Consider the following 22,724-nt stretch of genomic DNA (forward strand, 5'->3'; position numbering starts at 1 on the left):
CCTAACCTTTCTATCTCTCATTCTACCTCTATGGCTCTATATTTGATTTTTATTCTTAAAAAGAACTATAAAAGATATATAATACATTTATTATAAAAGAATGCAATCGAATATAAAATTTATAAATCCATGGAGGAAACGTAAAGTCAATAAAAATGAATTTTAAAAGACAGAATAAAGTGAGTGAGAGAGACTTGGCTTAGTAGACAAGCAAATTGCTAGCTTGCTTTGCTTCTCCCTTCTTGGATCCTTTTTTTAAAAATTATGTATTTTAAAAGAAAATCACAGAAATGGAACAATTTTGAAATTATTTACAAAAGTGGATAGCTTAGTCACGTAGAATCAATACAATTCGAGGTAAATCATATGCATCATATGTGATTTCGACGTAAATCATTTCATATGGTGCGCTTTTTAAGATGTACGTGATTTACAATGTAAGTAGTTCCCGTTGAACTAGCGTTACATAGAGTGGAAGGATAAATCATGTGATTGTCCGAACACACAAGTTCTCGTCGACTCAACTCCTGTGTAATGTACACAAGTTCGGTGGGTCTGAAACTAAACAAAAAATTTATATTATATAACACATCGCACCTGATTTAAGTTAAATAGTGTATATTGCATGTGATTTACCTGTTAACTCACCTCTGCACTTCACACATCAGACCATATGGATACTCTTAAATTGTGTTGATGGATGTTATTGTCGCTGGTTTTTTTTCTTTTTTTATCACCAATTTGTAGTTTGTTTTTTAAATTATATTATTCTTGACATTTACCCTCTCCTTTACCTTTCTTTTTGGGGAATTTTCTAATTTCCCTCTTAAGGCCAGACAGGCTTGTGCGATGGACCAGCGGCCCACTACCAAAAACGAGAAGAATGGCCCTTTCGATAAATTTGGGCCGTCAGCCCAATAACATTGCCAGCGGTGGCAGTCTCATCCAGACGCCACGTCATGCTGAACATTCTAAATTTAAATTTAAAAATTGTGCAACGAACAAAACAACAATTGCCGATGCCGAATGCCGAATGCCGACCGATCCACCGTTTGGACGGAATAATGGTTTTTAAAAATGAATATTACTAGAAATAAAACTATTTTTTAAAATATTTAAACACAAATTGATTTTAAAAATAATTCTCCATTAAATTTTCGCTCATGTGTTGTCATTGTCACTTCTTGAAGAACGATAAATAAGCAAAGAATTTAAAAGAGTATTATTTTTAATTTAATTTAAGTTTATAATATTTTAAAAAATAGTTATATTTTTAATAACGTTTTAAACAAAAATCAAAATGGATTAGAAATATTTTGGATTCTATTTTGATTTAGTATTTTAGTTTTAGTTCAATATCAATACTAAACTCAGAGAAATTACATTAAAATTAAAGAGAATTTGAATTAGACTGCTCCTCTAATTAACTTTTTTTAAATAATTCGTGTGAATTGAATAATAATCTAATTCACTAATTATTATAATTGACTTGATTAATGATCAAGTTAAAAGTTATAATTAAGATTTACTTATTTATCAAGAAAGTTCTTCTAGTAAAAAATTTCATGTGAACTTTTGAACTTTTGTTAAATTAGTTTCAGTATCCGTTTAGTATTTAAAAAAGAAAACTAGAAATTTAAGGGAAATCAATAATTTTAACCCAATAACTACTTAAAAACTAAAATTGGATAAACAATTATATAACACACCATTTGCAATGATCAAACTCTTTATATATAGTATACTTGCTAATCAAGCTAGTACCTGTAAGTAAACAGTGAAGGAACGACAGACAACATAGATACACATACGTCATTCAATCCATTAAGTCAAAGTTTGTACGAATATATATATTTTTTAATTGTATCGGATATGCTTAAATAAAATAATATGTTAAAAATAAAAATGTATATGGTTAGTTAACATTAAATATTAAATATTTTCCACTAATCTAAATATGGCTCTTTTAAGATATTTATATTCGACTTGAAGGTTGTAAGTTCAAATCTTCCAATCTTACGTATTATATTTAGAGAAAAAAATCATTGAATATTTTAATTGGCAATGAAGAGTAAAATTATCGAATCAATTGTACCTTTTAAGTTGGTCCAAGTTATAGAAAATCGGCAAGTGAAAGACAAGCCAAACAACATTTCACCTTTCAACCGACCTTCATCAGGTATGAATCGACCTTGAAGAGCACTAGCAGGCGTGAAAGCAACGAGGATGTTTTCCAACAACACGTCATGTTTCCTGAACAGTCGGGGAACTGTTGAAGTGCTGTCAGAAGCCTTACGTGAAAGTATTCTCTCTAGAGCAATAGATCGGATTGTGCACTAACAAAAACGTCGAAGTGCTAGGTCTGTTTTATAAGTACTTCGAGCTTTGGTACACCCATTCGAGTTTCTTAGATATGAGCTTAGTCTGATTTTACACTCAAAAACATATATATTTACATGTGGATAAAGACAAATATTTTCCATCAAACTTATTTTTTTAGTTGAATTAATTAAGACAAATTCCCATTCCAAATTAATCAATTGTTCTCTAAATCATAGAAGTTTGAAAAACCTGCTATCCAATTTGAATTCAATCAATTAAGATACGTATTTTCAATTAAGAAAACGTGAGCTCAGTGCTAAAAAAAATTAGCAATATTGATTAAGAATGCAAAACAAAGTTTTATGCTTCTTAGAACTTAATTTAGTTTTATATTCCCCTTCCTGATTGTTCCAAGTTTCAACAAAACACCACCGCCATTGCCGTACCCACACGGCGCCAATTTATTCCGATTATAAATAGCCAACCAGAAGCACCTCCCCTGTTCCTGGACAGGAGACCGCACCCCTAGCGCCGCCGCCGCGCCGCCGCGAACAATGGCACAGCCACCGCACCCTGTTATCGACAATTTCGGGAACTTCTACCAATCCTGGCTGGCCGGCCAGCAATCCTTCCTCCAACAGCTCCTCCAATCGGCCGCACTGCCCGCCAACGACAAGGAAGAGGCTCAATTGCGATTAATCAACCAAATCCTGGCCCACTACCAGCACTACTACGAGGAGCTCTCCAAGGCTGCCGGAGAAGACGTCTTCCGCGCCTTCTCCGCCCCCTGGCTCACCCCCTTCGAGAGGACGCTGCTCTGGATCGGCGGCTTCAAGCCCTCCATCGTGCTCCGGTTGCTGGATGCCGCGGTCAAGGACTTGGCGCCGCCGCAGAGGGCCCGGCTGGAGGAGGTGAAGGCGGAGGTGCGGCGGAACGAGAGGGATCTGACGGAGGCGATGGCGAGCCTGCAGGAGATGGTGGCGGCGCCGCCGATCGAGGCGCTGGCGCGGCGGGCGGGGAGGGTGATGGATCGGGAGATTTGCGAAATGGAGGGCGCGATTGAGGAGCTGAAGACGGCGATGGTGATGGTTTTGAATAGGGCGGATGGGGTGCGTGGATCGGCGGTGATGAAGGTGATGGAGCTTCTGGATCCCGATCAGAGGGTGAGGCTTCTGGCGGCGGCGGCGGAGTTTCAGCTCAGAATCAGAAGATGGGGCGTTCACAGAGAACAACGCCATAATCGTGAATCGTGATGCCCTTCTAATTTCACTATGGTGGGCCCACACAGTAGGCCCACTTCCGAGTTCTTATAGTGAAACTAAATTCCAAAATAAAAAATAAAAAAGAAAATAAAAATTAGGTTGTGTCAGTGTCACTTGTGTTTACAAACACTGTTGTGTTGTCGTCTGATTTTAGGGAAGAAAAAAAAAAAATATATATATATATATATAGTTTTTTTGTATTTAGAATTTGTTCGTCATGTTTTAGTTTTTAAAGGCAGGGTTTAAGGTATTTTATTTTAGGTGTAATTTGGTTTTAATAGTTTTATGTCAGTTACATGTATGTGTTTTTTTAAGTATAATGACTCAGGACTAAACTAAATTATTAAAAGAAATTAAGTATATTATATTGAGTTAATTATTTCAATATTGAAAAATTTGAATAAGTGTATAATGTAGGCAATAAAAATGGGATTAGTCTCTGAAATTGGTATTGCTCTTAAAGATCAAACTTGGGTGATGTAATTAAATATTTGAAGAGGCTTCAAAACCCACTTGGATTATTTTTTCTGAGTTGTGAAAGAAATCGAATTACAAATATCTGTTTGAAGTTAATATTTTTAGTGTAAGAGGTGATTGTTTCCCTGCTCACATTTTCACATTTTCTTAAAGTTCATAAAAAGTTTGAAAATTTGCATAGGTTGATCTTAAAAAAAGGTCTAATGTATCATCATTCTAAAGTCTATGATTGCCTATTAATGTATTTAGTTAATAGCAGCGGAGTCACTAAGGCAAGAACCACTTGGACCCTTCCCCCCCTCATACCTCGACATTGAATGCTGATGTGCCTTGGCCAGAGAATCTGCAGGCAGGGGGTTAGGTGGATCTTGCATAATTAGGAATGTGTCATTATCCTTGCAAGCAACCGTTTCATGGATAACTATAGAAGTGTGAAGATGTTGGAAGTTATTGATGTTCTGGAAGGGATGCGAAATCTATAGTTTATGGTATCTTATCCTATTTAGATGGAGACTAACTCAATAGAGGTGGCTAAGTTGTTGCAAAGGAATGCGATGATCTTATTGAAAAAACGTGGGTAGTCAAAAAAAGTTTACCTGTAACGTCATCTCTTTTAATAAGGTGAACATGGATGATAATTTTTGTGTCCACTATCTTGTAGGGTTTTCGATTTAGAGTAGAGTGTAGGTTGGATTTTTTGTATTTGTGATTGGTTGGCCCTTATGACGAATCAGGACTTAATTTCTTCTTAGTAAAAGTTTATTCGTTTTCCATTATATATATATATATATATATATAATAGTAATAATTATATTAATTGAATAGTATTTCAACTAATGCATATAAATTAGATTTTATTGTCTTTCTATTTAGTACAACACATGAGCTTATTATTGAAAATAAATGTCTAAATCAATGGTTCTATTGTCAATTTTTTTACTTCTTAATTATAAAAACTAAAGATTTCATTGGTTTTTTTTATACAAAGGGTGGGGTGGGAGAATTTTAGTTCCAAATAGTTGGATTTGTGAGGATTTTAAGTTTAAACTGAAGAAATTCTGATCTTGTCGTACTTTGGTGAAAAAAAAATACGTATCATTCCAACCTCCTTTGCACATATCATCAACTCAATTAGTTTCAAATTTTGATTTGTCCGTTTTTTTTTAATTCTAATAACTATAAACTGACTCTCCTTATATAATTTTTTTCATCACCATTCAAACAAAATAAGGTTGATTTTCTATTTTGTTTTTGGTAGGTTTAATTTTCCTTATAGTTTAGATCTTTGTTTTTTGTTTTTTTTTTGTTTTTTATATTTTTTCTTCATTTTTTATTATTATTTTTTTAATATTTGAATCCAAAGTAGTTGTTCAAAAAAAAAAAAAAAAAAAACTGAATCGAGAGATTTGCAAAGTTTTTTTTAGTTTAGTTTTTAAAATAAAGATCACATTGACAAGTTTTAACTTGTGTTAGGTTGATTTGATTAAATTATTTAAATTTTTCAAATTTGAAATTACTGGTTTATATTAAAATATTATATTATTAATAATATAATATTCTGCAAAATATTAAGGGCATAATAGTAAAATGTTATACTTTGAACATCCAAACAATAAATTTTAATTTTAATGATTTAGAATCATTTTGGTTTCCAATGAGAAATTCAAAATCATTTCACTTCTCGTGAAATTTGAAATTATTTCCTACCAATTACAGAAATCAAACGGAGCATAAAAGATTTATCTCTTTTTGAATTTTATTATATAATATTTACTATTATCCTCTACACGCGTGAAGATTCGAACCCTACTTGGCCAAAAAACAAAAAACAGTTATCCAATAATTTATATTTTTTAAAAATAGAAATTTGCTAAACAAAAGAATTATAAATTATAAATCATTATCAGATCGGCATACCCAGCCAATTGGTTCGATTTTAGAACTTTATTTGTATTTCGAGTGAGAATTTGGTTAATTACATAATTTTGTCAGTTGTTTTTTAGTCCTCACATATTTACCACGGTATCTCTAGTAAGCATGAATTTAGAATATATCTATATCTATAGTATATATAAAATGAGTTATAGGAAGAAATTTTTTCGGCCTATTTTACCCTTTTAATTTCAACATTCTTATGGACATTTTAGAGCAACTTTTTTCATTTCTTTTAAAATATTTAATCTCCATCATCACAAATTTTACTTTTCTCAAATTAATTTTTTCTTTCTAATAAACTCTTCCTCTTAAAGATTAGAATATAAAGAGTTATAATACGGAGGGCTTTGTATGTTAAAAAGTTATAACTTATTTTGAATTATAATTAATAAAGAATTTCAAAAGTTTAGTAGCTTTTTATTTTCTACCACTATATAAAGAGTTTTTTCTTACTCTTTCTCCCAACTTTTTCTTAATCAAAATTTGAGTTTCTTTTCTCTTTCGGTATGTTAAATTTATTCTTTAGTCAATGTCTTGTGTTTTCTTATATTTAGTTAGATTGTTTGATAGAATATTCAACTTTTTTAGTTATTTTTTTCCAAACGACACAATCAACTGGAAAAACAAAAGGGAAAATGAGTGATAAGATTGGATCACCTTGGACGGATCCACTTTGGGATGACACTTGATAACCACGAGGACTCTCTCAATGACCTCCTCATTCGTAAGGTGATCATCGTGTGATGAAAATAGTCGAAGCAATCTATCGGAACATGGCTGCGGTTGGCATTCCCGATGAGCTATGGATCGGAACTCGAATATGGCAAAGAACGGTTGTCCTGAACGCACCTCTATCTCTCACTATTTTTTTTTATCATTTTATTTTTCAATGATTCAAATAAGAAATTGAAACAAAGTTTTATTTAATTTTATGTATTGTTATGTTTAGGGAAAAAAAGATGAAAAGTCCATGAAAATGTTTTTTTTTAGAAAAAAAATTAAGTAAATGAAGAATAATCCTTTTAGTTACACTAACCGCATCAATGGATGATGAGAATTATTGAGACGTTGTTTTATGAGATAAACATTGAAAATACGAAAAAACTTGGTGAGGTAAACATTTAGAGATTAAAGAAAACCAAATTAGATTATAAATTTTAACCATTTAATTAAATTTTATATTTTTAAACATTGAAATAAAAACTATTGTTTTTTACTAGTATAATAAAAAATCACAAAATGATAATACGACATAAAAAATATATATCATTTGACTTTAAAATATCCTATGTTTTAAATTTATGAAGCAAATGTGTGTACATATAATGACGTGTGAACGAGAGATTGAATTTCAAAGAACAATGTGTCGAAACTCCTCGAATTTATACTTATTTGGACATAAAATAGACGTGTATTATATATAGCCATATAATAAATATATATCTATTTAATATGACTAGACCTATGTTTTCTCATCTGTACAAAGAAAAAAGAAAACTCTACCAAAGTCAAAATTAACTTGATACTACAACAAATAAACTCTTTAAAATGATATTATTTATATCTTATAATCTGCATTAAAAGTTGATAATTTGATCGTACACCAAATATTGAAGAAAAAAATCATTAATTAGACAAACACTTACGAATCTTAAACAAATCTTTACGCGTTGTACATCATGAAGATATGAAAATGGATGTTTTTATGTTCGACAACTCTGTTAATATCAGGATCATTTAAAAATAATAATGTTTAAATATTTTTTTGTCCATATACTCTCAATTTTGATTCTCGTATATTTTTTAAACCACATTTTAGTTGTCGTACTTTTCATGTTAGTTTACTTCGTAAATGTTTCAAAAAAAAATTGAAAAAAACAAATAAAAACAATTGCCGCTTATATTTCTGTTTAAAGAATAAAAAATGAAAAAGAATAATAATTAAAAATTGAAAACAAGAATATAATAATTTGAACCTAGAAGTAGAAAGTAGAAAGTAAGTCGAAAATTTCCTCTTCTCGAGTTCCGATGTTTCTTATTAATATGCATTTTTCAGAGTTGTCAGAGTGTCGGTATTTAAATACAACCTAAAAATTATGCAAGAGTATCTCTGTATATGAATAAAATAAGATTATTGTCCACACGTGTCCCAGAAACAAGAATTTAATAATAATAATAACCATAACCAAAACGAAAGTTTCTTTCTCTTCCCTTTTTTGTCTGTTTATATCAAGGTTTTAAATGTTTGTTTGATATCTTTTCTATTTTGTCGATTTTTTATACTATGATAGAAATATCGATGTCGAATGCATGAAAATATGAATATGTCGATATGTCGACGAATATTTAGATCTATGATTTATAACTAAAATAAAATAATACTTGGTTTGTTTCATAGTTCTAAATATCCGTCGACACGTTGATATATGTTTTTATAGGTTCGACATTGACACGAGGAATAAATCGACATTTTCATTATAATAAAAAAAATCGACAAAATATGAAAATGTCACTAACACACATAATATTAATATTAATTATTTTTAACTAATTTAGAAATTAGAAAATGTTTATTTGTTATTTTAAATATTTTTTACGATTTTTTATTTTTTTTAACTTTTACAAAAATATCTATCGATATTTTTACTACTCACTATTAACTCGATTTCTGGACCATAATCATTCTGTAGGAGAGATGGTCGAGTGGTTGAAGGCACCATTCATGTGAAATTACGACTCGGATATTTTCATAAAATTGAGACCTCAACAGTTACGTTTGACATTTTAAGCAAGTTTGCTTAAAAGTGAAGTAAACAAAGAAGAAGAATTCCATACGGTACAGATACAGAGAATCCAACAGCCAAGAATACAAAAATGTTAAAAAATAATGCACCCTGCCACCTGGACTCCAACCAAAACCCTGTAAATAAATATAATAAATCTCACCTCCACTGTCAACACCGCCGTCCGCCGGAAATATAATTAAATCTCCTTCTTTTCCCTACCGATCGACACGGCGCCTCTCTTCTCCTATCACCCACTGCCACCGCCGCAGCCTTGCCAACGAAGCAACCGTCTCTTTAATACTCATTTATTTCTTTTTACCTCACGTGCGATTGAATTAAGTTCATATTCACATTAATACTATTTTATCTTAGATAAGATGATCTCCAACTTATTATTTATTATCTCATATAAAATCTTTGAATAAAAATTTTCCCTTTTTTTATTTTTCTACTTCCATCTAAAACTTTGAATCCGTAGGCAATTCTTACGGGTATTTATCCCCTCCAATGGAACTTATAAAGTTTCATAATTTTGAATAACTTACAAATTTTGTTTGAGCTTTATATAAATATATCCTATAATTTTTTTGCTGATTGTGTCACTTATTTGAATATAATTCAACAGGTATATTAATCATCCCCTAAAAGAAATAAGAAAAACAGTGCACGAGGGACATGGATATAGAATGTACAGATTCGGAGAATGTACAGATACGGAGAATGTAGAATAAGATGGTATGGATCACATGTTAAAGCGCAGTGCCACGTGGAGGTCAATCCAAAGCCCAGGACAATCGCCTACTTCCTAAAACCATAATCTTTTTTTCCTTTTTATAAAATCTAAATTTTACTTATATCATTTTTCCCCTTTTTCTTCGTAGGGATGAGAGATAAAACTCACGAATTAAAGATATATGCCATTAAAATTTTCACAAATAATATAGTTTTTAATTTCTAAACAAAGCAAGGAAAGCAAGATCTTTTGTCTATTAAAATATGTGGGGTAATATTTATGGTTTTTAACTTTCATTTCTTGCATATACGTCAAATCAAGAGTTTATGAGTTCGATACCCCACCCCTACATGTTGTACTAAACAAAACTTTCATTTCTTTTTTTTAATTAAAAAAGAATTATGTCTTGTAGTCGAAACAATATAAATAAGAAAGAACAATTATCAAATGTTTAAGATCTAGACATGTTTGGTATGTAACCTAATTTTGAAATTAAATATCCCAATGATAGATTTTGCTTTTTAAAACCACTTTCAACTTATGAAATTTCTACCCTACTTTTAAATTTTGAATTTGAAATCTTAAAATACAAAATGATAAAAAATTTAATAAATATACTATTTCGAGTTATTAATCCATTTCATTTTTATTCAAATTAAAATGGGTAAAATATAACATATTCACTCCAACACAAAAATGCATTATATTTCTTATAAATTGAAAACAAAACAAAAAAGGAAATGGAGACTTGCGATCACTAGAAATTTCTCTCCAACGTAAACGTAAGTCCCCTGTTTTCATGGGAGCTACTATTACAAAAATTGTCCCCTACCCGAATTTTGTTTAATAAGAATTTAAAATGGCGGCAGAACGCAATCAAAATCTAAAATCTAAAATCTAAAATAAAAAAATAAAAAATAAAAAATCTGTCTCCCGATTTTTAACTATAAATAATCATCGGTGCCCCTGCCCCCACCACCCCGTCCGGGGATTCCGATTGGCCGCCGTGAAATCGAAAAATCAAAAAACAACAAAAATGGCGCACCCATCAATGACCCACACTGTAATCGACAGCTTCGGCAATTTCTACGAGTCCTGGCTCGCCAATCAGCAATCCTTCCTCCATCACCTCCTCCAATCCTCCGACGCCGGAACAGAGGACAAGAAACTGCGTTTGATCAATCAAGTTCTGGCCCATTACCGGCGGTACCACGACGAGATTTCAAAGGCCGCCGGAGAAGACGTGTTCCGCGTCTTCTCCGCCCCCTGGCTCACCCCTTACGAGAGGACTCTGCTTTGGATTTGCGGCTTCCGGCCTTCCATCGCCTTCCGCCTGGCGGAGGGCGCGGTGAGGGACCTGACGCCGGAGCAGGGGGCGGCGCTGGAGGAGCTCAAGGCGGACGTCAGGCGGAGGGAGAGGGATTTGACGGAGGCGATGGCCAGCCTGCAGGAGACGGTGGCGGCGCCGCCGATTGTGGGGCTGGCGCGGCGGGCGGGGCGGCTGGTCGACGGGGAGATTTGCGAGATGGAGAGCGCCATGGAGGAGCTGAAGGTGGCGATGGTGGGGGTTCTCGACGGGGCCGATGGGCTCCGTGGGTCCACGATGAGGAAAGTGATGGAGATTCTGAATTCCGATCAGACGGTGAAGCTTTTAGCGGCGGCGACGGAGTTTCAGCTGCGTATCAGAAGGTGGGGGCTGAACAGGGATTTGCAGAGGACAATTAATGGAGTCCAAGTCCAATTCCACCAGATGGGTTTCCAGAATTAGGGTTTATGAACATTATGGTGCGCGGTGCTTGTGAATCTGTGATGGATGGGGTCTGTGTTTAGGGTTTTAGAATGTGTAGTCAAAAAGTCATGGCGTCTTGAGCTGAGCGGCCATTACAGGCCAAGCTCTGCTCTGACTAACCAGAAATAAGCGTGCCTAAATGCTTTATTCTTCGTCTAGGGGAAAAAATGTAGTTTCTTTTTTCTTTTTTGTTAAGTCAAAGTTTCTCAAATCTAGTTTCGAGTTTTCTTTTATATATAATGGTTTTAAAATATGAGAATCGAATATTGTTTGATGTTTTAAAAGAGACACTTGGAAAATAAAATGTGTAAGAGTAGAATTGGAGAATAAAAAAAGTAAATAAATAAAGGAAAAGGAAGAGAAGTGTATATGGAAGAGATTGCTTCTAAATTTTTATGAGTGTATAAGTAGTCAAGACATATTATCCTCTTAAATAAGAGATTTTAGGTTTAAATATTGACCCTATGTTTGGGATGAAAAATCAATCTTAATTAAAATCATGAATCTACTAAAAGTTACAAATGCACTATGCAGAACAAATAATTTTCCCTATATTCATACCTAAGAGAAAAAGAATGGCAAATATATATATTTAAAAAAAAGTATTAAAGAGAATAAAAGTAAAGTTAAAATAAGAATTTTACATAATAGTTTCTAATAAACACTTGCGTATGAAATCCAAAGGCACTTTAGAAAACTTTTGGCAAACTAATGAATATGGGCTGCTGTAATCAAAATTTTTGGATCCATGACCCATAGAGCCTGGAAATGAAAATGGGCCATTATATAAGTTCATTTAGTCATCAATCACCACCCAGAGTGGTTCGAGGCATCTTCCACATTTGTTGTACTAAAAAAAACTAAGTTCGTAATTTTGGAAGAAAGAACAACGACAAGAAAAAAGAAAAGTAAAAAAAAAACTGAAACATGTGTTTCACAAAGCTACCTTTTGCTACCACCACTACTAATCTCTTTCTTCAGTAAAAGATGCTAGTGGAATTAACACATTTATTAAACGTTCATAAGCAAATCAGAAAGAACAAACAAAAAAGATAAAATATGATATAAGTGAGTTTATGCTTAATTACCCAAGCAAATATTGGATTGGTAAAAAAGAGATTGGGAGGAGATTTTCAAAAGGAGGAGGATTTGGATTTAGGGGTGGGAGTGAAAAATGTATATGGAAGTGGGGGAAGCCATGATTTAGTGTCATCAGTTGAAGCTCCAATATAGGGTAGTGGAGGAGAGGCCAAAGGAATTGAATTGAGCATAATGGCACTGTTCTTCAAAATGGATTTTCTTAGGTAAAACCAAAACCAGAACAAGTTTAATTCAGACATACCTGTCTTCCAAGCTCCTTGATCAGCTTCTACTTTCAGTCAACTGCAATCTTTGAAACAAAACCAGGGGTGATTCTGCAGTAGTTTGTTTTTTCAAACAACTTCAAAATCTTTTTCCAACTCTAGATGTTATTCTCCACAACTCTCTATAGTGGAGTATAAACATAAAGTTTCTTTATACAAAGCTTTGTATCTACTACTACCCCTCTCTCTTTCTACTTTTCTTTTTCTTTTCTTTTTTCTTCCCCTTCTCTCACTCTCTCAGTACACTTGCAGGAACCTTTTCTTTTTTATTTAATTTTTTTCTCTCACCTTCCTTTTTCATTTTCAAGGCTTTGTTACTGTACTGCTGCTGCTGTTGCTGCTGCACCATTTTGATGCCCATTTATATTCTCCCATCTTGGCTTGCTTTCTTCACTCACCACCTCTCATCATCATCTCAATTCTCCACCTTGTGCCAATCATGGCTCTTCACTCAGCTTTCTTTCTTCTTTTGTTCCTCGCCTCCTCCTCCTCCATCTCTTCTTCTCAAGTTCTCACTAATGATAATCAGTCTCAGTTCTTCTTTCTCATGCAAAAGACTGCCTCAGGGAAGTTCCTGTCTGAGTGGGGTCTTTCCGGAGGCAAATCCTTCTGCAACTTCACTGGAATCAGCTGCAATGACCGTGGCCGCGTCGTTGGGATTGATATCTCTGGCAAACTTCTTTCTGGTAGCTTCCCTGGAGATGTATGCTCCTACCTGCCAGAGCTGAGAGTTCTTCGTCTTGCTGGTACCGGTTTTCGGGGACGTTTTCCAGCAGGAATCACCAACTGCTCTCTCCTTGAAGTGCTTGACATGAGCTCTTTGTATCTCAATGGAACAATCCCGGACTTGTCACAAATGAAACAGCTGCGTGTGCTTGACCTCTCGTACAATTCCTTCACTGGCGACTTTCCCATGTCGGTTTTCGACCTTTTTAACCTCGAGGTGCTGAATTTCAATGAGAACTACAACCTCAACTTATGGAAACTGCCTGAAAACATCTCCAGCTTGAAGAAGCTGAAATCCATGGTCTTGACTACCTGTATGTTAGACGGTGAAATCCCGCGGTCAATAGGGAGCATGACATCTCTAGTTGATCTTGAACTCAGTGGGAACTTTCTCAAGGGAGAGATTCCAAAAGAAATCTCCTTACTGAAGAACTTGAAACAACTTGAACTCTATTACAATGAACTCACAGGAAACATACCAGAGGAGCTTGGGAACCTAACAGAGCTTGTGGACGTGGACATGTCAGTGAACCTTTTGACAGGAGAGCTTCCAGAATCTATTTGTAAACTTCCCAAGCTTGAAGTTCTACAGATTTACAACAATAGCCTCACAGGAGAGATTCCAAGTGTACTAGAAAACTCAACAACACTCACTATGCTATCACTTTATGACAACTTTCTCACAGGACAGATTCCAAAAAAGTTGGGGAAGTTCTCACCAATGGTTGTCCTCGACTTGTCGGAAAATCACCTGTCCGGATCACTGCCATTGGATATTTGCAGGGGGGGGAAATTGCTGTACTTTCTTGTCCTGGAAAACAGGCTTTCTGGAGAAATTCCTCCGAGCTTTGGTGAATGCGAGTCGCTTTTAAGGTTTAGGATTAGTTTCAATCAGGTGGTGGGCACAATTCCTGAAGGAGTTTTGGGTCTCCCCCATGTTTCGATTATTGATGTTGCTCATAATAATCTAGCCGGTTCGATTTCGAATTCGATCTCACGGGCACAGAACTTGTCGGAATTGTTCTTGCAAAGAAACAGGATTTCTGGAGTTATACCCCCGGAGATTTCAGGAGCTACCAATCTGGTGAAGCTTGATCTCAGCAACAATCTTCTCTCCGGCCAGGTGCCACCGGAGATTGGAAATCTGAAGAAACTCAATCTGATGATGTTACAGGGGAACCAGCTGGATTCTTCAATCCCAAATTCGATTTCGTCGTTGAAATCCCTCAACGTTCTCGATCTCTCCAATAATCTTTTATCCGGGACAATCCCAGAAAGTTTGAGCCAATTGTTCCCGAGTTCTCTGAATTTTTCGAACAATCAACTTTCAGGTCCAATTCCTCCATCTCTGATCAAACAGGGGTTGGCCGATAGCTTCTCCGGCAACCCTAATCTGTGTGTTCCACCGGCGTATTTCATTTCACCAGATCAGAAATTCCCCATTTGTTCACATTTTTCCTTCCAAAAACGCCTAAATTTCATCTGGGCGATCGGGATTCCACTGCTCATCTTCTTCGCCGGCGCTGCCCTGTTTCTAAAACGCCGGATTTCGAGAAAGAGAGCAGAGATCGAAAACGAAGAAACCCTCTCTTCGTTATTCTTCCACTTGCAGAGGTTCGACCAAATCGGGATTCTCGAAGCCATGGTGGAAAAGAACATCGTGGGCCACGGGGGCTCCGGAACGGTCTACAAAATCGAGCTCGGAAACGGAGAAATCGTCGCCGTGAAGAGGCTGTGGAATCGAAGGGCGAAACATCTCTTCGATAAGGAATTGAAAACGGAAGTCGAAACACTAGGCAGTATAAGGCACAAGAACATCGTGAAACTCTATAGCTACTTCTCGGGCCTAAATTGCAGCCTTCTGGTTTACGAATATATGCCCAACGGCAACCTCTGGGACGCGCTCCATAGAGGGTGGATCCATCTCGATTGGCCCACGCGCCACCGCATCGCGGTGGGGGTGGCCCAAGGCCTCGCCTATCTCCACCACGACCTCTCGCCGCCGGTCATCCACAGAGACATCAAAACCACAAACATTCTATTAGACGCAGATTACCAACCGAAAGTTGCAGATTTCGGCATAGCCAAAGTTCTTCAAGGAAGCAAAGATTCAACAAATTCCGTAATCGCCGGAACCTACGGCTATTTAGCCCCAGGTAAACTTCTCAATCAATTGCCCCAAATCTCAATTGAATCGATTTCGTTACAGATTTCTCATAACAATCAAAATTACAAGTTACAGAATACGCATATTCATCCAAGGCAACAACCAAATGCGATGTGTACAGCTTCGGGGTGGTGCTAATGGAGCTGATTACCGGGAAGAAGCCGATTGAGGCGGAATACGGAGAGAACAAGAACATTGTGTTCTGGGTTTCGAACAAAGTGGACACAAAAGAAGGGGTTCTCGAGATTCTTGACAAAAGACTAAAAGGGTCGTTCAGGGATGAGATAATTAAGGCTCTGATAATCGCCATTCGCTGCACTTACAGGAATCCAGTGCTGCGACCCGCCATGGGAGAGGTGGTAGAGCTGCTGCAACAGGTGGATCCTTGCAAATTTGACCGACCGTTCAAAGAAGTCAAAAAAGTGGGAGGATACCCATGATGTCACGATAATAAAAGTGCCCTTTTTGAGTCCAGATTCTAAGTTAAAAGGGGGAGTGACCTTTTTTTCTTCTTCTTCTTCTTATATGTTTGAATGAATTATATGATAAGATAAGTGGTTTCTCCAATACTAAAGGGAGGGAGAGAGAGTCAAAGGAGAGACTAAGTTGTTGCTCTTTTGATAATGTTTATTGTTGCCCTCTACTTCTTAATGTTTTGCTTTGCTATGCCTAATAGATGAAGAATATAAGTTCTAATTTTGTATATTTACCATGATGTTTCATCTCTTTTGTTTTTTTGAATCTCGGTTTCTGGGTGAATTATGATGAAAATGATGTAATTTTTCTTTTGAAAGATGAAGAGAAACATATATAGAATAGAAGTTGCAATTGAAATGTGAAGAAGATGTTACAAGGCAACAACTGAAAAGTGTTGAATAACCTAAAGAGGAATGAATTTGTAAACATGGGTGTGTGATTTTAGAGGCATAAGTTTCTGGGAGTCGTGAACAAATGCATAGTATAGAATAAATAAATCTTTGAGTTTTCTTCTATCCCGAGTGTATTCTCAAAAAAGAGAGAAAGAGGGGGTTCATAAGGTATAGTAACTCTTCCCCTATCTCAAATGGAGAAGATTTCACAATTTTGTGGAAGTGGAGATTCAAACCTCTAACATTTTAGTCAATGATATATATCTTAATCAGTTGAATCAAGTTGTTTAAATATAGTGGAGTTTGCACAACCATGCTTTTCTTAGTTTTTTAACTTTTACTATGACACATAATAATACTAATAATAATAATTTTAACTTCTCTACCTAACTTTTTTTTTTTAAAGAACTTATCTACCAAACTAATTAAATTAGTATATTGGTATGCATAACATATTAGAATCGTATGTTGCAAACCATGAGAGTATTTGGCACAAGTTGTAATTATTCCTATAAGAATTAAGAACACCATTTTCTTTTATTTTTTATTTTTTGTATTTTTTGTTTCAAATACATCTTCAAACATGGTTTAAAAAGTTGTTTAGAAATACTTTACCTTCCAAATTTTGATGCTACATAAATTTATCTCTAAAGATTTATTTTTGTCAAGTTCAATAACATGCCGGGTGCATTCAAATCGTCAACCATTTAGTGAATAATATATACTTCAAAGCTATACTCAAGGTACCTCCTCTCCAAATAAAGATTTATTCTCAACTTGCCTAAATTAATTTAGATTTATTCAAATATTCACTCCAAATCTTTTAAAATCTGAAAAGAATGCTACATCAATCAACTCACCGTTCAAAGCTAAACCAATCGTATACACTTAAGCTAATATAAATAATTCAATTCCACGAACCGAAACAAAAGATGAAATTGAATGATTTAACATAAACCCAACAAAAAAAAAAAGTCTTCCTAACAGACCCAAATGGACCCATGAAAAAGAAGAGGAAAAAAAAACAACAATTATTCAATATCCCCTTTTAAATTTTGTCAAAAAAGAAAAGGGAGTCCTAGAATTGAAAGATAAGATCTTGAGTCATTAGTGGAAGAAGGTGATTGGCAAGGAGATCCCTTTTTGCTCTAAAATTTTCAAAGTGGGGTTACCCTAAAACTAATTAAACAAATATTTCAAATTATTGAGCCATGATTGCCTTCTGGAGGATTCAAATCCATCCCACTTTGATGAAGCTGTGTTGTGCAAATGGGCAAAAAGATAAAAGTGGTCTCCTTTTTTTTTTTTTACTGCTGAAAGCATCTTTTTATCTCCTCATTCACATGTACTTTGAATTCTCCATCGTTCTTAAAAAGAAAGAAAGAAGAAAAAAGTAATGGCTCTTTTATTCTGTGTGCTCCTTTCGGTTCAATAACAATTTTACAATATACTGTCAACATGAGTATAGCTTAGTGGTAATTAAAATTATAACTTCAAATTCTCGTACCACAATTTGTGTACTAAAAGAAACACAATTTTACGGTATTCCTTCTGTTCTTTGAATCGATGCATAGCTTCTATTCTTTGTCTCAAATTTATATTTCATATCCGTGGTTACAAAATTAACTCTGAAATCCTAAAGGTGGGAGTGTTTAGTTTCTAATGAACATTAAAAAAAAAACCAGGACTTATTCTCTTTGTATCTTGATGTTGTTTAATGTGTTAGTTTACGAGTACTTTGAATAGAACTTGTGGTTTAAAATGAGACTATTTTTAATGTGTGGTACTTTTAGGAAAATACATTCATCCTCAAATATATCAAGAAAATTTTTGTTTAAAAATAAAATAGAAAACATTTTTTTAAAAGAAATTTGACCAAAGTCAACGTCCATTGCAAAAAAGCAGAATATGCATTGAGTTAATTAGTCAAAATACATCGCAACTAAAATTACCATTTTTTTTAAAAAATATGATTGACAAATAACAATAACTATATGCTTTCCTAAAAAGTAATCAAATAAATGAATAATATGATGTCAAAATTACACCATCAAAACTTCAAAAATGCAAATATATTTATATATCATTCATTATAATATAATTCTCTTTAATCATATATTAAGTTCAAAAACACAACCACCTAAACCTAAACCAAAAAGTGCTTCAATTATTGAGAAAAGTGAAACCCTAGCCTTGCCTCTACACACTAGGGTCTATGGGTTAGATTTGAGAGGCACCAATAATTTGCATCAAATCATTAATTTAGAGTTAAATTTTCACAATATTTTGTAATACACGTTACTTTATAGAATAGAAACTAAAATTTAGATTTCTAATTCCAAAAAATTCAATGATATAAGGTATATGACCTACTATATTTGTGGAAATAAAATTACTCTTAGTTTTACTGTTTGAATGATTATATTAAGGTGATTATTTATTTGAAATTATTATTCATAATCTTGTCATATTATGAAGAGGAGAAAACTGGGTTATCAATAAATATTAAAAAAAAATTGAACCAATAAGTACAAAGCCCTAATTTACTCCATATACTAACGAGAGGCTAAAATAAATTTACATCAAACCACTAATTTTATAGTGAAACTTTTATTAATCCCTTATAGTAGACGTTACTTTAAAAGAAATCAAGACTCTCTCTTGCTTCAAAAAATTGAAAGATATTTGATTTCAGGATAATCAAAATATGAATGACATAAAGCATAAGGTAGCTATAGTATTTAAGTTTTTGTCTTTATGAAAAACAAAAATATATTTAAAAATATATTGATGGAATGTTTTTGCAAATGTTAAGATTATTAAAATTTACTTTAAAATCGTGTTTTACCATTCATATTTTTATTTTATTTTGAAGAAAAAGGAACAAATATTCATCACAATAAACAAAAAGAAACAATTGAACCAATAAGTACTTCAATAATCATAAAAAAGTAGAGTCTAACCAACTATATGCATAGTAGTGATTAGATTTGGAGTCATTAATTTCATAAGTGAGACTTTTATTTCTATTTATTTTTTTACAATTAAGTGAGGCTTTTATTAATCCTTTAAAGAATCAAAGATTATTCTTATAAATGATTTGATAAGAATTTTATTTATAGTACACGTTACTTTTAAATAATTAAGATTCTCTCATTTTAAAATATTAAAATATATTTAATTGAGTAAGAGAATTCAAAATATGAATGACCGCGAGTGGAAGTTATTGTATTCAAAGTTAATGTATTTCTAAGAAACAAAACTATATTTTAAAGTAGTGATTGAATGACTCTATATTAAGGTTATCATATATAATTTATTCAAAATCATTCCTCATAGGCTCATAATCTTCTTAAGAATAAGAGAAAGAAACAAACGATATGTAACGATAAAAAAAAAAAAAAACAATTGAACCAACAAGTATTTCAATAATTATGAAAAGCATAACCTAGCTAGCTTATCTTTAATACTAGTGATTAGATTTGAGAGACTCGAATAACTCATCAAATCATGAATTTTCTAGTGAGATTTTCACTGTTCTTTTAGAGTAGACATTACTTTACAAAAATCAAGATTATCTGTGATTTCAAAAAGTTAAAAGGAAAATGTTTCATCTATCGAGAATCCAAAGATAATAAGGTGTGATTTCACGTGGCTTTAAAATAAAACTATTTTTAAGAATAATGATCATTAGATGACAGAATCATTAAAGAATCGCCTTCACTCCATCAAAGAAGTCTTGTTCAACAAAACCGTCATGTCAGTTCTAAATTACCATAGGATAAAAATTAGAACATAAAAATTTAAAAATAAGAAAGCAACATGTATAGTGCAAGTAGATGATGGCTTTTGGAAAAAAATAAAAAATAAAAAATAAAAACCTAATGTATGGTTCTGTATAAAGCCTTGTTGGAAGAATGAGATTCATGGAGGCATCTGTTTTCAGTTGGCAATGTGGAGAATCCATTAAATTAAAAAAGTTTCAACCCTTGACCAAAAAGGAACAGTTTTATAAATTTAAAATAAAGAAAGAAAAAATAAATCCCAAATCTTTAATTATTTTATTACATCTTTGTCTCTTGCAGCTACTACACATTGCAATCTTTCTAGGGATCAGAATATCAATTCTTAAATATTCAACTACACTTTTCTTTTCTTTTTTTTTTTAACTTCAATTTAAAAAAACATTTGAGGCTTGTCCTTAATACATATCTTAATTAAAATAGGGTATTTTACAATTCGAATTATCGATATTCCTTTTTTGAGATTTCTAAAGTCGAATCAACCGTACCAAGTTGTGTAATAGGTTAGACTGACTTTTTCCTAAAGTTGTTTCTAATATATGGAATTGAAAAAAAATAATATATTCATACTTTCAAGAGAATATATTTTCAACTCAGATTAAATATTGTTCCTCAAGTAAGAATCTTTTTTCGGTATTTGAGTGTGGCACCATTACCTAAAATGGGAGACGGAAAGAAATACTGTTTGTACACAAAAGTAAAAATTGATCGTCGTCACATGGCAACATAACATATGATCCCATCATATATTGATAATGATGGATCGAAATCTATTAGACCAAATATTTCTCCAATTTCGTCAAAGATATTGAATTTCCATTACACATATCTTTCTAATAAAGCAAAAGCGCATTAACATTGTTTTAAGAAACTAGTGAAATATTATTAAAAAAAAAAAAAAAAAAAGTGTGCAATCACACAACCGAGGGAACACTATTGAGACAATAGATATATAAATATATAGACAATAATTATGTATTCCATTAGGGAAAATCAGCACTCAAAGCCTCTAATGATAGAAGCAATTTCTATATTTGTGGGCTAAACATTGACATCACCTAATAATTGTTATAATGGTATTTGGTGATATTATACTTGGAATGCATTATCAAATAAAAAATAACAAGCATATATATATATATATATATATATATATTTTTTGTTTTTATTTTTATTATTATTATTATTTAATTTTGGCCTCTTGCTCTTGGTTGTTGCATGTGAATGCTTTTGGAAATAATGGGTTTGAAATTGGGTGTGGGGTTTAATTGAGGAAATAAACCAAACATGTGATGTGCACCATAAAGCAATAGCAATTATACACACAAAGTGCTGAGACAAGTGTTGTCAACTAGTTGTGGCCTGTGGGGATATCTTCCCATATTCCCAACCCCATTCAATTTTATTTTTTTCTTATGTCCAAACTTTATATACTGTATCTGTATTGATATATAACCGTTATACTACAAAAACTTCGACTATGGCCAAAACGAGCATAGTTTATAAGTAATTGGCATATACCTCCAATAAAAATGTTGTGAGTTCAAATCTCTTCCTCAACATGTTATACTAAAAAAAATTTATCAATTTTAACGAAATTCTAACATGGTCATGTTTCGTTTTTTAAATAAAAAAAAAAAGTTGTGTGTGTGTGTGCGCTTTTTTTTTTTTTTATTCAAAATTGTGAACATAATGCACCACCGCTCTTGATCCTACAAAAGATGAGATTGTTCTCGTTTTGGGCCTATGCGTGAACTTATTGGGCCAGAAGTTATGGGCCGATGGTGGGGGTCGCATTTGGGCTTTGTATCTGTTGCCGTTGGGCTCCAGATCTTTTGCAAGGGTTATTTCCGTAAATAGAGCTCAGCGAATATAAATTTCAAATAGTCAACTGAGAGGTTGATGCTTAACATTATAAATAGAAACTAAGAAATTATTGGATAACGTTTAGAAACATTAGGAGACTATATTCACAATACATTATTTGGATGATAACAAATTAATTATATGGCATTTGTTATCTCCCATTCATAAATGAATAATTCAAATTACTGATTAAAATATATCTGCAAGCTGAAGTTTAATAATTAATCAAAATCATCCCATGTGCTTGGTATTTGACATCTGATAACTCGATTATTATTTTTTTAGTTCAACAATTGTGGGATAAGACCTAACCATCAAAGTAATGTTCATTTAGTTACGTTTGGATTGATTGATTAATTTGTATTATCAATAGTAGATTTAATGGTTACTAAATAATATTGAATAACCAAAAATATTTTATTAAGTATTGTACCCATCACCCAGTTTCCAACCTAAACATAGTTCAATTAATTAAGGAAAATATTTCAATCAAAAGGTTTTAGAGATTCGAATCTCACTCCACATGTTGTTGATCCAAAAACAACCATTTTGTTTATGTTTCACATTTTTACTAGTATAAAAATCATTGTTCTAAGCGTATAAGTTTATACGTACACTTTTATTA

General features: G+C 33.2%; 2 protein-coding genes and 1 pseudogene across 2 annotated transcripts; all 3 read left to right on the forward strand.

Moving 5' to 3' along the window:
- The first annotated feature begins 2,647 nt into the window (after nt 1–2,647).
- Nucleotides 2,648–3,827, forward strand: LOC111005009 (protein ZW2 pseudogene; annotated as a pseudogene).
- A 6,606-nt stretch (nt 3,828–10,433) lies between these two features.
- On the forward strand, nt 10,434–11,557 carry LOC111004757 (protein ZW2). Its single transcript, XM_022275936.2, has one exon. It carries the CDS (start codon nt 10,552–10,554, stop codon nt 11,281–11,283), a length of 732 nt encoding a protein of 243 aa, XP_022131628.1. The 5' UTR covers nt 10,434–10,551; the 3' UTR covers nt 11,284–11,557.
- Nucleotides 11,558–12,981: 1,424 nt separating this feature from the next.
- LOC111004817 (receptor protein-tyrosine kinase CEPR1) lies at nt 12,982–16,270 on the forward strand. The gene is made up of 2 exons (XM_022276022.2): nt 12,982–15,550; nt 15,637–16,270. The coding sequence occupies exons 1-2, from the start codon at nt 13,108–13,110 to the stop codon at nt 15,999–16,001; spliced, it is 2,808 nt and encodes a 935-aa protein (XP_022131714.1). The 5' UTR covers nt 12,982–13,107; the 3' UTR covers nt 16,002–16,270.
- The last annotated feature ends 6,454 nt before the right edge of the window (nt 16,271–22,724 follow it).

The sequence above is a fragment of the Momordica charantia genome (assembly GCF_013281855.1).
Source record: "Momordica charantia cultivar OHB3-1 chromosome 8 unlocalized genomic scaffold, Mcharantia_2.0 BLBB01000008.1, whole genome shotgun sequence".
Taxonomy (NCBI): Eukaryota; Viridiplantae; Streptophyta; class Magnoliopsida; order Cucurbitales; family Cucurbitaceae; genus Momordica; species Momordica charantia.

Bases quoted from the DNA above. Each gene is read 5' to 3' on its own strand.
- LOC111004757 (XM_022275936.2), top strand. From the start codon at position 10,552: ATGGCGCACCCATCAATGACCCACACTGTAATCGACAGCTTCGGCAAT.
- LOC111004817 (XM_022276022.2), top strand. From the start codon at position 13,108: ATGGCTCTTCACTCAGCTTTCTTTCTTCTTTTGTTCCTCGCCTCCTCC. The intron at 15,551-15,636 runs GTAAACTTCTCA...TACAAGTTACAG, and splicing joins CTACGGCTATTTAGCCCCAG to AATACGCATATTCATCCAAG.